Here is a 17,046-nt window from a genome sequence, read left to right as displayed (position 1 = left end):
TTAATTATATAGACTACCCTTCAAAAGTTTGGGGCTTTTATTTGAAAGAAATAAATATTAGGATGAATATAAGGATGATTTAAATCGATCTAATGAATAATGTTACAAAATATTTTTTTCAAATATATGCTGTTCTTTTTATAAATTCTTCATTCAAACACATTATGGTTTCCACAAAAATATGAAGCAGCACAGCTGTTTTCAACATTTTTAATAAGAAGAAATGTTTCTTGAGCAGCAAATCAACATATTAGAATGATTTCTGAAGGATCATGTGACACTGAAGACTGGAGTAATGATGCTGAATATTCAGCTTTGCCATCACAGAAATGTATTACAGTTTAAAATACATTAAAATAGAAATTGTTATAAATTTTAATATTTCGCAATACTACTGTTTTACTATAATTTTTGATCAAATAAATGCAGCCTTGGAAAGCATGAGAGACTTATTTCAAAAACATTTTTAAAATCTTTCCGACCCCAAACCTTTGAACTATTATATGATTTGCATATGTTAATTTTTCCCTCTACTTATTCTTTACAACATCTGCTCAAATACATTTTCATTTTACTACAGTCTTTGTGCAACAAAATGCTTTGCCATAACATACTACAGATTTAAGATTATAATTTACTTCTGTTCTTGAATATCCTATCCTGTAACTCATCCTCATCTCATTTGTACTAATATAAATTAAACCTCAAGTTAAGCAATCAACCAGATTTTTGACAAGCAGACATTATAACAGGCACAAAAATCCCAGATTTACATTAAAGGAGCAACTCTCTAACTCAACCATATCTAGGGCCTTGAGGGTGGCCTCTTTTGACTTGGGCCAGTATTTAACCATTTAGCAACTACCTAGAACACTTTAGAAACACCACAGCAATGATCCAAAAACCATTCAAACACCTTAGCAACTTCACAGCAACTCTACATCTCTCTCTCTCTCTGTTATTCAGATAAATAAAATAAAAAAGAGTAAAATGTCTACAAATAAAACTGTCCCTATACAACCTCTATTTTAAAATAAATGAATAGAAAAATACATCAACACAGACATATTCTTTGGAAAAGAACTGGTCTCACTCTTTTACATGGAGCTCCACTGGAGATTCCCAGAACTTGATCAGACAGTGGCCACAAAACAGGGGCCAGGGGCATTTTACACCACTGCAAAACTCACAAGCAGTAGATCATGAAAGCCTCTACGAACTAAGCTCCTCTACGCTGGAGACACTGATGCCTGGGCTGCTGTCAAAGCAGGCACCTTGAGGTGCTAGATGTAAGATATGAACTTTGAAACTTGAAGCCTGCTGCAGAGTGAATCATCATTTAGTGAACACAAAAATCAATGGCCCTCATTCCACTCGGTCCATGTAGAGCAGGGATCACGGGGAGCCACACCCATCCCATTGATCAGTGCTACTGTACTGCCCTTATTGACTGATCAGTAATTTAAGAGCTGCTCACCAGACTGTATGAAAATTGTTTCGGTGATAAATAAGAGTCCTTGGTAAGTATGCACTGGCTTTATCTTCTCTGTCACTCATAATGCAAATGTAGACAAGTCGAGCTGCTCACCAGACTGTATGAAAATTGTTTCGGTGATAAATAAGAGTCCTTGGTAAGTATGCACTGGCATCTTCTCTGTCACTCATAATGCAAATGTAGACAAGTTATTTACTGTACTGCACCTTATTATAAGACATTAGAAATAAAAAAGCACATGGAAACACTGTTGCCTTTACATCTTGCATGTGAAAATCCATTCCTCACTCGATATTACAACTGATTCTCCTTATTTCCAATTAATTCAATAGGTTACTGGTAGCATCTCTCTATTTTGTTAGACAGACAAATGTGTTCCTGAAACAGATCAATAAATAAGTCAGTGTGTATCCTGTATGATAATCAATAAAATTATTGAGGCTGTTGATGGGTAATCATTTTAGCCTGCTCTGTAGTTACATCATAGTTTCATTATGACTATTTGTGGAATTACATGATTTAATTTTATGAACTAATAAAACTGCCCTTGAGAATCTATGAATCAATGCATTTGCACTTAAAGGGATAGTTCACCCAAAAATAAAAACTATTATTATTTACATGCATTCATGTCATTCCAAACCTGTATGTTCTTATTTTTCAGTTTAATAAAAAGGAGGCATTTTAAAGAATGTCTTTACCATACAGTGAAAGTTCATTGCTGTCAAGCTTCAAGGTTTTTTTTGTTTTTTTGAAGCTTGAAAGCAAAATGCAAATACAGTATACTAATCAGCACAACTATTTTTAGCATTGATAATAATAAGAAATGTTTCTTAAGCACCAAATCAGCATTTTACAATGATTTCTGAAGGATCCTGTAACACTGAACGCTAATAAGCTTTGTCATCACAGAAATAAATAAAATGTTAAAATATATTAAAATGGCGATATCAAGATGGAATATCCCAAACTGAACTTCAAATGGAAAGCATCATTAATGGCAGTTTATTCCTTTAAGGTACTGTCTGTCTGACAGGTAAAGAAGTATTCAGTACCTCTAGGAAGTGCTCTGCTTGTTGCTCTCTGTCCAGTTTCCTTGACGTGGTGGTGATGAGTCCTGAAAAAAAATATTATTATTTTTTTTATTATAAAATTGAATTAGCGCCAAAATTCCATGACAATTGTGCAATGAAAGAGCTGCAACAATCAGCATGGAAAGCCGCTCCACTAGACAATGATTAATAACATGTCAGCAAGGGTGCATAAATTTACACAACACCATTTGTTTATTGCAGAAAAAGAGCAGCTCACGACACAAGGGCCTTTGGCGTAAACCCATAGATGGCATGTGGAGAATGCATAGGGTTGTTTTTTAAACCCCTGGTGGTTTTAAAAACACTTCAGTACAGACAGAACAGCAGATATTGAGAACAGGAAGACATTCCTGAATATGAATGCTTCCTTAAGACATCTGGATGCTGGAATCTGAAGGTAAATAATTGTAAGTAGGTCTATGGGTTTGACAACAATTCCTGCTGTGGACATATTGACAAGCTGAAGAGAAGAGGGCTTGAAAATCTCTAAAAGAAATATATAAAAAAAACATTTACCCTAATCTCGTTCAAAGCCCATATGGCTTTCCCTCTTCCATCGATCATGAAAAGAATAGTTTGAAGAATGTATAACTTATTTTCATCCAGAGCTTGGACTATAGTGTACATCAATAATACGGATGACTTTGATAATACTTTTTTTGGTGTTTTTCCATCCTTTTTTAAGCTTGAGAGTGCGTTTCTCCTTCTGTGTTCCACAGAACAAAGCGATAAAGTGATATAAAGTGATTTCCTGATAATCTGTTTTTAAAATAATATATACACCGTGTACAAATGTATTGCAAATTTCATCATTTTGAAGAACACCGCGACCATTTTAGCACAAGTTCCCATTATTTACCTAACATAAACCTATTGTATGTGCTTTCTGAGCCAGTGATTCTCTGTGAAATATAACCATGGCAACAAAAGAACTCCTGATGGCACAGGTTGAATTGCACTGCTGGAATCCACAGTATTCCCTAATGTGTGTCATCCAGAGAGACTCAATTAGAGAAATTAAAGGAGTTATGAACTCACAGAGCTGATGAGGGACTGAAGCACAAAGAGGAAAGTGTAGGAAAAGGATTTTCACTCATAAGCCATCCATTTAAGTACAGTATAAAGATATTGTTGGGAGGTCATTTGTAATGAAAATAATTCGTATGACTCTGAGATATGACTCTGTTAGAGGCAACCGCTCTAAACTAATAATCAAACATGCACTCTTTATTTTCAGGGTGCAGTAATTGCTTGCTGGCTTAGTCACAGCATATTTGTTTTTATAAAAGAGCTCACAATGCAATTTATCTGAACACATAGGCTGAGTTCAACAGACAATCACAAAAAGAGAGCTAGATAAGTGGGGAGCAATTACAACGACTTTATCCCAGCAGTGACTGAAGCTATGAAGCTATTCTTCTAAAGTAGAAACTATGACTGCAGTCCAGGGTCAAACTATAAAACGTTCAAGGTTTGATGCTTTTGGGTTGATTCGACCATAATTTCATTTCCTTCGCATTTTGTTTTTCATGTATTTCATCCTTGAACACTCATACCAGTTCAAAGGCTTTCATATGAGTGAAATACAGTATTGCCTCTCTGCTACATATCAGTGCATGCACAGTGCACACACTCGCTCACATCTCATTATATATATTGAGTTCGATTTATTGAGCTTAAACCTCTGTATTCCAGTGTAAATATGTGGTGCCACATGCTACCTTGGAGGGATTTGCTGATAGTGGAATGTAAAGCTTTCCTGCTGGCAACCAAACCTTGTTTAATTAATTCACTGACTACAGCTGCATATATAAGCTCCCATGACTCATTTCTCAAATGACAAGGAAAGCAGCACCTCGGTGTAATCAGCGGTCGCCGTGATTTTGCCAAGTAAGACATGTTCCTGGATCAACATCTTTTGTTGATCCTGGATCAACATTACTGTCCAAAAATATAGACTAAACCCAATCCCTACCCCTAAACCTAACCCTACCCATAATTTATTCCTAAAATCAGTGTGAAATGATAGCTGATTAACAAGGGTGTAGAAGCACCTAACCCTGATCGTAAGCCTAAAACAGATATTTCCTGAAAAGTTATCTCTCAATTCTGATTGGTTAATTGGAATGTTGATCCAGGAACATGTTGTACTTGGTGAAATCACGGTCACCATAATCAGCAGCGCAGCATGCACCCAGCATGCCATGGGATCAGAACTCTACATGTGTGTAAACACTTCACACTAGAATGTCCCGACACCGAGCAGATTACAGTCTGTGCTGCTCAGTTTGTTTAGTAGTACTTGTGAAAGCGTTTGTGAACGCGATAGATAGGAGGTTGGACTCGGGGAGAGTGCACTGAAATTTCAAAGGAAAATATGATCAACAATTATTTGCTCACAAATTCAAAGGGAAACAAAATTATTTCTTATTATTTATTTCCTGTAGATTTGCTTAATTTTTGTAGGTTAAAAATGTAAATAAATGTACACTATGGAGTATAATTTAATATATTACAAATGTTTTTTAAATTAAAAATGTAAATGCCAAATTCATGCAATACTATATATATATATATATATATATATATATATATATATATATATATATATACACACACATATACACTACATTTTTATTTTTATTTAAAAAATGTAAATTACAAATATATGTATTATATTACTAAATTTGCATTTTTATATTAAAAATGTAAATGTCAAAATGTTAATGACACAAATTCATGCGGTATAATCTCATATATATTACAAATTTTATTTTGCATATTAAAAATGTAAATTACAAATTTGTGCAGTATAATCTCATATATATTACTAAATGTGTATTTTTATATTAAACATGAACAGTAAATTACAAATTCATGCAGTATAATTTCACGTATATTACTACGTTTTTATTTTTGTATTAAAAATGTAAATGACAAGTTGGTGCAGTATAATCTCATTTACATGACAATGTTTGTTTTTATATTAAAAATGTAATTTACAAATGTAAGCATGCAGTATAATCACATATATTACTAAATTTGCATTTTTATATTTAAACATGTGAATGTCAACATTTTAATGACAAGTTCATAGAGTATATATATGTGTATATATATATATTACTTATTTTTATTTGTATATTAAAAATGTAAGTTGCATAAAATGTAAATTGCATACAATTGTTAGTATAATCTTATACAGATCACTTATTAATTCCTAAGCAAATATATTATGTTGACTTAGTGATTACTTCAAAGTAATAACTGTAATAAATTCATCAGACATTTACTCAATAAATGTCTATAGTTAAAAGTTTTGTCTTTCATCTTTATTATCTTCATAATTTAAATCCTTATAATTTCTAGCAAATATTGATATATGCAACTAAATTATTTGCCCAATTAAGCTGTAATTAACCAAAATAAAATTAGTAATGAAAATAAGCAATGAAAAATATGGGATATTATATAACATAAGATTCTATGGGTTTTCTTGTTTCTTCATAGAGAAAAACAAAAACTCAAACAGTTTTTATTACCTGTGTTGGAATCAATGGAAAAGAAGTTCTGAGGATTCCCAGCAGTGATTCGATACATGAGACGGCTATCTGAGGCAGTAATGTCTGGGTCCTGGGCTTGGATACGGACCACAGACACACCTTTGGGAGAGTTCTCCAAGACGTATGGATGGTAGATGGGTTCAGAGGTCAAAGGTGCATTATCATTCACATCCTCCACCTGGATAAACACCTCAACAGAGGCAGAGAGAGGCACCACGTCACGGTCCATTGCATATACCGTTAGCCAGTAGGAATCCTGAGTCTCGCAGTCCAGGCTGCCAGTGGTGTAAATCATTCCTGTAAGAACAGAGAAAAAACATATTTAATATCGATCACCTGTTTGATGAATTCAACAAAAAGTACTTCACAAAGTTTGTGAGCTTTTATGACATTTTTTATGACACATCAATCGCTATCAGCACCCTGGCCTGAGTGAGCTGAGAATATTGACTTATTTTTCAAGTTATCTATAACTTGGTTTGTGATTCAACTACACACCAAAAGCGTTCAACCCTACCATGAGTCAAACTTTGGTGTCAAACTTTATTAAACTGTAATATGCCTAACATTTTGAGGAGATTACCGTCAAACTGAAAGATTAATTTTTTTAGAGACACACTCCCAGAAACCAGAGTCAGTTCAGCAGAGTGTTTCAAAACCAGACCTGGTGTGGTCTGCCTAAAAGTGTAATTTCTCTTCAGATTTTCTCTGGGGAAATTTACTCAACTGTCAACGATACCTGAGACCAACCTAAAGCAATTCAAATAATTTTTTATTTTTTTCCCAGCGTTTCATTCTCTTCTACAGTCTATTGCCCACAACTCAATTGTGAATGATTAGATGCATATAAAATCATCTGCAATAAATGATTCAGTGTGGAAGTCAGCTACACAGAAATCATTGTTATAGGGGTCAAAGGGGCTAGTTGTCACAAAAGGTTTTCTACAATTTACAGTAAAGTATTTCTACATATTGTGTGAATGCAGTATTTCCTGTAGATTTGCTTATTTTGTGTATATTAAAAATGTAAATTACATAAATGTATGCATTATAATATATAGGGCTGCCAATTAAATATACTTATTTAATGATTAATTAAAAAAAAAAATATATATATATATATATATATATATATATATATATATATATATATATATACACGATAAATTAACCTGATGATTAAGTTTATAATTAGTGCCTCTGTTTTTTATTCTTAAATTATCCTAACAAATTAAATCCTCATATATTTTTAGCAAATATTGATATATGCATTTCTCTGTGATTCCTTAGCCTAATTTAGTTGTAATTAATTTCATTAAAATGTTAAATAATTTGGAGCCCTTGTTATACAATGTAAAATGTAGAATTTCATGTTTTTTGTTTTTCATAGGGAAAAAAAAATACTGTGGTAATGCAATACATGAGATATGTGACAACATGAAACAGAAATTTGCAGAAGTGAAAAGTGTGTCAACTAGCCCCGGTCTACTCTATATAACATTGTGTCAAACAGTCTGTTTACACTTTAGGTGTAATACAGTTACACTTTGCAGGGGACATGTTTGCTGAGCGAACAGATTTTTAGCTCGTGGTGTCCAATCCGAACTGACATCTTAGACATACCACTAACTTAAGATGGGCTGGGAATCCCACCACGGGGTACAATAGCTCCACTCGGAGACTGTATGACCTTCAGGTCTTCAGCACAGCACATCTAATCATTCCTGACCAAAGTGCTGGCTCTGCCATTCTGTGATCAGGAGCACTTCGACATTACATCACGGGCACATGTAAATACAATCACTGATAGGAAGGGGCGTCACTGACAGAATGACCCATTTTGTGGCCGTGCAATGCAATGCGATGAGTTGATCGGTCAACCATGGCACAGAACAAAACCACCCGGCCGTGAAGTGATTCAGCCAAGGAGATTCCGCCTCTCACAGCCAGCATAAGCTGGGAGGGAAAAAGGAGTACTCACACAGCATGCAGGTCCCTGATATTTACTAAAACCTTAAAAACACTGAGAAGTAGGACACCCGAGGGGACAAAGACACAAAGGATATGGGTGAAAACTAAACAGGGACATCTGAAGCCGACTGAATGGTTGCTCAGTGAACTAACACAGTGTGACAGGTCATTTTGCCTGGAGGAAATCTGTTATATTCACAATACACACCTTCAAAGAAAAACCAAACCAAAACCAAATCCCCTTATTTTACTTTTTAATCAACCTGTTAAACAGAGAGTGAGACCACAAAACATATAGTTGAAGCAAACAAACATTGTCTTAAAAAGTACTTTGGCTTCATTCACTAATAATTGTGTGTATGTTCTTATGCAAAATTTCAGACGGATTCACAACAGGTGTATGCGCAGATATACTTCCCCACATTCTAATGTTGAATCTAGATTATAATGAGGGAGAGCTTGCCCACAGCTAGTAATTTGCATAAAATATGCCCAAACTATGATCTATGACCCAAACTATGTCAGTGTGCCATAAAAACTCACAAGGGGTATTACTAATGTATTTTAAGTCATAGAATAGAATGTGAAAATATCTTGAGCTTATGAGAGACCTTATTTCAGGCATTTAACCATAAACCCATTCAAAAATCCTATCAGGACAAAGGACAAAGGAATTGGAAGTGCTAAAATGTTTACTTTCTTGGTTTTGGCCTACAAAAATGTCACCCCTGCAGCACTCTATTATCAAACCAGTTAAAAATGCAATAAACAGTTTTATTGTGTTTTACATTAATCGTGTTGTGGACTTCTCATTTGCCAGCCGCTCATGTGTCAATACAATCTAATTTTTACTTTATTTATACTAAATTACAAAAGAAAACTGATTTTTAGAAAAGTTATTACATCAACACTAATGGATTATAAAAAAAAAACAATAAAAAAAATATTTATTAAAACTTTAAAAAAAAAAGTGAATACATTTTAGTGCAAACAAATTATGATTTTTGTGTGAAAATGTCAAATTCATATCATATATAAATATATATATATGAGAAATATTAAAATCAGTATGTGAATTTGCAACTCTAAATTCTAACCCAGTATTACTGCATGTCTGAAGTCCCAGGGATCCTATACATGTACATGTAAAAATAATACATTGAAATGAAATTAACTTCTTATTAACTCTTCAGTCTTACTTTGACTAATCAAAACCCAGCAGAAAGAAATGATTAAACCTTTAATTTAGGACATAAATAACGTTAAGACATAAAGACTTTCAGATAGGCACTAAATAAGATTGGTCCATTTGAAGCAGGTTATCAAGCTGAAAGGTTTCTTTATGATCAGTGCTCATAAGATTAGCAAAAGTCAACACGTATGAACCTGGCACTTAAATGATTAGCATTTTGAGCTAAAAATAGGAGTCTTTCAGACCCAAACAGAAAATGAGGGTTAAATGAAAAGCGTACCAATTAATCTAGATAGTTCCAGTTAAAGTGAATTTGATGTATGGAGAGAAGGTTCACTAATGAGTCGTTTCTTCTGCTTTTAAACTAAATAGAAGTAAATTGGGGTGCAATTCAGTCTGAAATCCAGCTAAAAGTACGCTTATTACATCCACATCTTGCAACTCAGGGAATATAGGAAAAATTGCATATCCCGGAGTAAACAACCTTTGAAATTTGCAAAGATGTTAAAAATGTATGAAGTTCGCTTTTTAAAACCATACATAAGATAGCTATATAACGTCAGTGCGGAAACAAAAAGTTAATTGATGTCGTCGTATCACATTACACACTTTCATCATATAAAAAAAAAAAAAAACGCTGAGCCAAACTGCTATAAATGTATAGGTCACACAAGCAATTAATGATCACATTTAGAATACAGCACTCAACTTCTATAGATTCATACAGTGAGAAACCACATCAGTCGTGTCAGAAATATGACAGATGGCATAAAAAAGTGACACACGGTTTCAATGCTGTCTGGAACAGGACTCTACAGACCCAGACATGTTTTCCACAGTTTTGATTCAAAGATTCTAGCTTTGAAGCTGAGGTTGTTTTGATGGAGTCCCACAGGTTCTGATGCTGAGGCGCAGAAATTCTACAAAACACAAGGCCTGTCCCAGCTCAAATTAAAAAGAAACAGATTTACACTAAGTGCCTGATTTTGTAAAGCATTTGAACACAAGAAACTAATTTGCTGTCGCAAAAGGGACTAGAGCAATGCAAATGATTTGACACGCTGCAATTGGCTTTCAGCTCATTGTGAATCTTAAACCACTGATCATGTCATTGAAAGCAGCACTAAATCCATCTGCGTCTTTAGCTTTACAAGCCATTGCTATTAGCATTTATCATTATTCATGAAAGTCAACCAACAGGTGTGTATTATAAACATCAAGGACTGCTTATGGAGCTAGAAAGCAGAAAAATTGGTGCCATGTCCTTCAACTGCAACAGACTTAAAAGGATGATTATGTGTTTTGTGGTTAGCAATATCACAAAGAGGCCCCAATTATCTTCTAAGAACTTGCAAATTACAGAAAATAACCATTTCAAATGCAAGTCACATTGACGTGCATGCTATTTAGTTTAATAGCTGATGTTTTGCTTGCGGTAGCCATAATGCAGTTTCATAATATTCATAACATATGGTGTCACCATTTTAATTTCAAATTCCCTGAGAAAAATTGTAGTTCATATTTTAAGATGTAAACTATCAAATATTTATAGTTTGTCCTGAATTTAGAACATAATCAAGCAGAACTAAGCCATCAACTCATCCTTCATGTCTACAAACAAGATCAAGGGCAATTATTTTTATGCCAGGCGTCTTGAATTGGAGGAGCTCACAAGCATTGCGCCTAAACATGCTGAAAAGGCATTTTTCTCTTTCTGCATAAATCTTTTCCCTGTCTCTTTCATTCTACTCCAAATCTTTGTTACGGTCTGAGAGAAGTTTCCTCTGTATGCCATGCAGGCATCAATAGGAAAACCCTTGATACCTCCCCTGAATTACAATCAAAGTTCAAGAAGTCTGTAAGAGGAAGTGGGCTTGTGGTAAAGATCCTCGACTCCCATATGCTCCAAAAATATGTTATCTTTCATAAAGCAAAACAGAATACATCAGTCTTGTGCAGTGTGTGGGGATTTGCAGCACAAGCAGCCCTTTGCATAGGTGTCAGAGATTTTGACATAAAGGACTTAACCTGACTCTGGAGAAAAAGAGGCCAAATCTCTGAGGCAAATTAGAGCTGAACTTGTTTCTCGACAGGCGTCTGAGTGAGAGTGTACTCTGATTTATTTCTCAAAATGTGGCCAGGAATACCAATGCTTGCTCAAAGCAGCAGAGTCCTCCACCGATAAGGCCTTCATAAATCCCACCAGCTTTTTTAGTTCACTCTTGCATCTGAGCAATGAGACTTTGTATATAGGAATCACTTTACATACACACAACTTCAACCCAACACGTCTCAACTGGGGACCAAGATCAAGAGGCTTTGATTTCTGCTTGTTTGTAAGTCTATTGCATGAACTGCCCACTTTCAATCATCTCAAAAGTCCAGTGACAACGACAAAGACTCATAACACACCATGCAACATGGCAGCTAAATGGATCTCAGTAGGCGGATATGTAGTGGGCATGCTGAGCCAATGCCACTGTCCTTACTTGTCCCAGAGGTTTTACTTTGAAGATGAAAGATAACACTTGTTCTCATGTCTCCGCTTCCCCTACAACTTGTCTGTTGCTGCGGGTAGGGCATTCAATTCTCTGTGGAAAATCCATGCTCATTTGAGGTTTTGGCACAAGCGTGCACCACTTGCTAACTTTAAACAGGGGCCTGTTTAACAGGCTCAGCCTAATTAGCTGACATGTGAATGGAGGACCACAGTTACATCCTACTGCCTGTTGTAGTTCTCTAATCAATGGTCATTAGTTGTAATTAATAGTGAAGCTGGCACCACACAAGAAGTCGTAACTAAGCAACTAAGCATTTTTTCTTCTTCAATATTCCAAATATCAGATCTCATACCTTCTACAGAGAGTTTAAAATTGGAGTGGGAGCAAGAATTGGGGGAGGAGATATGTTCAGAATCCTGGGCTGATGCACTAGAGAATATTCATACATGCTCTGTCAACTATAGGCATTGCCTTATTCAATTTAAGATTATCCATCGACTCCATTATACTAAAACAGAATTACATAGACTTTTTCCAGATGTCTCCCCATATTGTGACAAATGTCAGACTGATGTAGCCACTCCCTAGTTATGTTCTTTGTTCTAAGTTAATCTCATTCTGGATTTAAGTGTTTAAAACTCTGTCAGATATTTTACACAGTGTATTAGAGCCTGACCCACTTCTTGTGATATTTGGAATTTCTGATAAAATTATGTCACTTAAAAAAATCTGAACAACAGTTGCTGTCCTATGGACTTATTGTGGCAAAGAAACTTATCCTAAGGTTTTGGGAAAACGACAGAAACCCCATCAGCTAAACTTTGGTTGGAAGAAATTATTAAGGTACTACATTTGGAAAAAAAATTATCCTGTTGGTAAATAAATTGGATAAATTTGATCAAATTTGGTCTCCTCTTCTCCTATATCTTGAAAATGCAGGCTGAGTAATCATGCGGTGTTGACCGCACCATTAGTGTGGTATGATTTAAGTACCTAGGGTGGGAAGGGAGGTAAGGAGTTGTTTTGTTTTGTACCATAAATGTTTGTTGTGCTTGTATGTTCAGTTTTTTTATGTGTTATTTTAACAAAGAGTGAAAAATTTAAGGGGGTCTGAATACTTTCCGTACCCACTGTATATATAAATATAACTGAAATCATGGTATGTAACAATAACTATTGGATTGTTTCATTGAATACCTTAATAAAAAGATTTAAACACAAATATCAGATCTCACAGCAAATGCCAGATATCACAGATTTTGAAAATCACAGACTGTGAAAATCACAGAAGAACATTGTTTCAAACCACACAGAGGTCAAGTCCTAACTTTCTAGGTCAGTGGTCTTTTCCAGTGGCGGCAATTTCACAGGCAATTGTAGACTCAGAGCACAAATTCATTCAAATTCAAGAGAAATAACGTCACTGTGACCTTTTAATACCATTCAGTCAGCACACTGCAGTAAAATGTTAGGGCATAAATTCACAACCATTTTCACAGGTTTTGTTTTTTTGTGTGAGCATCGACTCAGGACTGGTTCGTTTTTTAAAAAGACAAAGAATAGCACAACCAAAAGTCACAAAGAATCAAACTATAGATACCTGTTTCTTCATCAATTGAGAACCTTCCAAGACCACTTCTAGCATTGATAGAGTATCTGATCACTCCATCTCTGCTCTTGTCATCATCTTGAGCAGTCACCTGCAGGACACTTGTTCCATGCCGAGAGTTTTCCTTCACAGTGCCCCTCACTGCGATTTCTGAGAAATACGGTTCATTGAGGTTCTCATTGACATCAATGACTTCAACTTCAAGATAAGACTCGGAGCGAAGCTTAACTGGAAAACCCAAGTCCTCTGCAACCACAGAGAGATTGTAAAATTGTTGCTTCTCATAGTCCAGGTCTTTGGCAACCTTAATGGTACCACTTTCAGCATGGATCTTAAATGTTCCATTGAAATCATTGGGCAGGGAGTATCTCACCCATCCCCCAGATCCAAGGTCAGGGTCTTGCGTTTGCAGCCAAGCTATAACTGCACCTATAGGAAAGTCCTCCAACACACGGCAACTGTAACTCCTGGGAATAAACATAGGGGCACAGTCATTTACATCCTCAAGGTAGACTCTCAGTGTTGTCTCTGAGAACATCTGATTCCCTCTTTCTGCCTTATCCCTGGCCTGAATTTTAAGGGTGAAATCCGAGATGGACTCCCTGTCCAAATGACTAGACACATAAATAGAGCCAGTCTCGCTGTTAATTGCAAACAAATGGGTGCTTGTTAACAAGGTGTATGAGACTTCACCGTTCTGACCGAGATCTTCATCTGAGGCTGTGACCTGGATCACTTCCGTGCCGATAGCTGCATTCTCTGGTATAATGGCAGTATAGCTCTCGAGGGAGAATTTTGGGCTGTTATCATTCATATCATCAATGTTAACTGTCAGCAATCTCCAGCTGGATCTCTGTGGAAGGCCCAAGTCATATATAGTTATGTTAAGGAGGTACCGATCTGATCGTTCACGGTCCAGTGGCTGATAGATGTATATTAGGCCACTTTCCATGTCAATATTGAAGCAGTTGTCAACGTTCCCATCTGACATGGCATACAGAATGCGACCATTAAAGCCTGTGTCACCATCATTTGTGTTCACTTGAAGGACACTTGTTCCCATGGGCATGTCCTCACGAACTACAATGTCTGATGGAAAGGATTCAAACTGAGGCGTCTGTCTGTTGACAGAAAATAGATCTGTGTAGCCTTCCTCCACTTTGGATTTGCTAATGGCAGTGGCTCTTTTCAGAAGTTTCTCAGCTAACTTCTGTGCAACTTTTGTGTCTCGACAACTGAAACTTCTTGCTGACATTCTCCCTTTGACCAATGATATATTTACAAAGGTGGGTTCGGAGAGCAGCTCGCCATCTGAAGCAGCTATTTTTAAGTTGAATTGTTCATTATTTACACTCGTTGCAGATAGTGGTCTTCTCAATGACAACATCCCCGATTCCGGGTTAAGAGTGAAAATATCTTGCTCATTTCCAGACAGAATCTTATATTTAACCAACCCAAGCTCATCAATATCAATGGCAGACATTATGATGATCGTTTGGCCCACAGGAAAATCACGTCCTATCGTACCTTTACACGACACACGCTCAAAAAGGGGTTGGTTGTCATTAATGTTCAACACTTGTACAGTGACATTGACTTCACTTTCTCGTCTGTAAGGCGATCCCCAGTCTGAGGCTCGGATGGCGAACACGTATGTCTCCAAAGACGATTCAAAATCAAGTTCTTTGGATGTCGTCAGTTCTCCAGTATTTTGGTTGATGATGAACGGAAGGGGCTGAAGGCTGGCTATGCTGTATGTTATGCACCCATTATCACCTTTATCATCATCCACCGCTGATACAGTAAGAATGCTAGTGCCAATGGGGACGCTCTCATTGATAGAGACTTCGTAAGATGTGCTGGTAAACACTGGGCAGTTGTCATTAGCATCCTCAACCGTGATTTGCACTTTTGCTGTCATGCCACTTACTGTCTCCATCACCTCTAAATCAAAGAGCTCCTGGTTTAATGTGGTAAACTGTTGCACTGTTGAGATGACACCAGTAAATGGATTAATGATAAAATAAATTGAATCTGAGGTCAGGCTTAGAGCATAGCTGACGACGGGTGGACCTGGAGATATCCTCACAGTCTCTATTATGGTCCCTTGTGGTGCAATCTCAATAATTGAGGTTTTGTAAATCTTCTTTTCGAAACTCACCTGCACAGACTGTTTTTTTTTCACAAAGAGCTGAACAGACTGAGTGTTGGAGAGTCTTGGTGGTGTTCCTCTGTCTTTGGCTTGAAAAGTGAGATTGCAACCATAAGGAAATTTGTCCCAGTTGACTGGTTCAGACATTTTCAGCTTGTACTCATTTCCAAGTGGAGCTCTGTCAAAGACAAACTGCTCCTGTGGGTCACCTGCGATGATGGCAACCCATTCAATTTCTCCATTGGGTCCCTCGTCCAAATCTTCTACAGTAACAATGGCGTAAACTGGCTCTTTGTCTGATATTAAAGGGTAACAAGTGACTGCAGTCAGTGTTGGAGCAAACTCATTGATACGCACAACACTGATCACTAGTTTGGCTGTACTGCTAATACCACTGTTCCCATAAACCTTCATTCCCCGATCCACTGCTAAAACCTCAAGGTCAAATCTGCTGTTCTTATCTGCATTTAGCTTGGCTGTGAGCGATACCACCCCACTGGTTGGGTGGACAGCAAACTCCTCCACGTCTCCTCTAAAGAAATAGTAAAACTCGCCATTGGAGCCGATGTCTGCGTCAGTGGCGGTCACCTGAGCCACACTTGCTCCCAGTGGAGCACTTTCTGAAATATCAGTGGCATAGGAAGTGGGAGAGAACAAAGGTCGGAGGTCATTCATGTCCATAATTTGCACATTAACTGTCACGTAAGCCTCCAGCCCGCCTTTACCGGTAGCCTTCACTGTTAATGTATAATTATTCTGCACTTCGCGGTTCAGGATGGCAGCACTCCCACCATTAGTCCGTATGCGGAGAAAGCAAAAGTCCCCCAACACAAATTCCTCAGCCTGAAACAGCCCCTCATCGTCTCCAGATTCAATGTAATATTTGATGTCCAAAAGACCCAACTTAGATAGAGGAATCCCCATTTTAACGTCAGTCCTAATGTATGTCCGAGCTGCAGAGTTCTCATAAATGGTGGCATTGTAGATGGAGGTGGTAAATTGCAAGGAGGACCTTGGCTCCTGCAGTTGCCCCAAACCAGGAAGCAGGTGGAAGAGCAATAAGGAGAAACTGGTGAGATGGATCCTCATACTCCCCCCAGGGCAGCTGTTTATAGCCATGCCATCATCCAGTTATCCTGCAAAAAAGAGATATGCCGTAAACCATTTCAATCTAGGGCATTCATCTCACAAAGACATATCCTATTGCTCACATAAATGTGAGGGCAGTTATTTATTAAGAAGCCCTTCGTTTGGATTAAATTGTCAAAAAAATAAATAAATACCTGACCCTGTTCTCAATGAACTCAGTAATTCCCTTTCACAAAACACTGACAAGCGAGTTAGATGGTTAGATCTCACTGCAAGTTTGATAACAGCAACGAAGAGCAAAAATCAGGGTTAATAGCTATATATATATATATATATATATATATATATATATATATATGAGATACAGATAAAAAAAAAAA

General features: G+C 36.7%; 1 protein-coding gene across 1 annotated transcript in view; it reads right to left on the bottom strand.

Moving 5' to 3' along the window:
* Nucleotides 1–17,046, bottom strand: part of LOC107555189 (protocadherin Fat 3-like) — a 60,667-nt gene that overhangs the window by 42,859 nt on the left and 762 nt on the right. Inside the window, exons 2-4 of the mRNA XM_016237910.1 lie at nucleotides 13,417–16,713; nucleotides 6,132–6,449; nucleotides 2,551–2,612 (exon numbers count right to left, since the gene is read on the bottom strand). Of these exons, the coding sequence (XP_016093396.1) occupies nucleotides 2,551–2,612; nucleotides 6,132–6,449; nucleotides 13,417–16,696 (3,660 nt within the window). The 5' untranslated portion in view covers nucleotides 16,697–16,713. The remainder of the gene's footprint in view (nucleotides 1–2,550; nucleotides 2,613–6,131; nucleotides 6,450–13,416; nucleotides 16,714–17,046) is intronic.

This window comes from Sinocyclocheilus grahami, unplaced genomic scaffold, assembly GCF_001515645.1.
Source record: "Sinocyclocheilus grahami isolate Dianchi unplaced genomic scaffold, SAMN03320097.WGS_v1.1 scaffold526.1, whole genome shotgun sequence".
Taxonomy (NCBI): domain Eukaryota; kingdom Metazoa; phylum Chordata; class Actinopteri; order Cypriniformes; family Cyprinidae; genus Sinocyclocheilus; species Sinocyclocheilus grahami.
The sequence above is the reverse complement of the archived record's forward strand: the minus strand, read 5'-3'. Positions and strand labels throughout refer to the sequence as shown.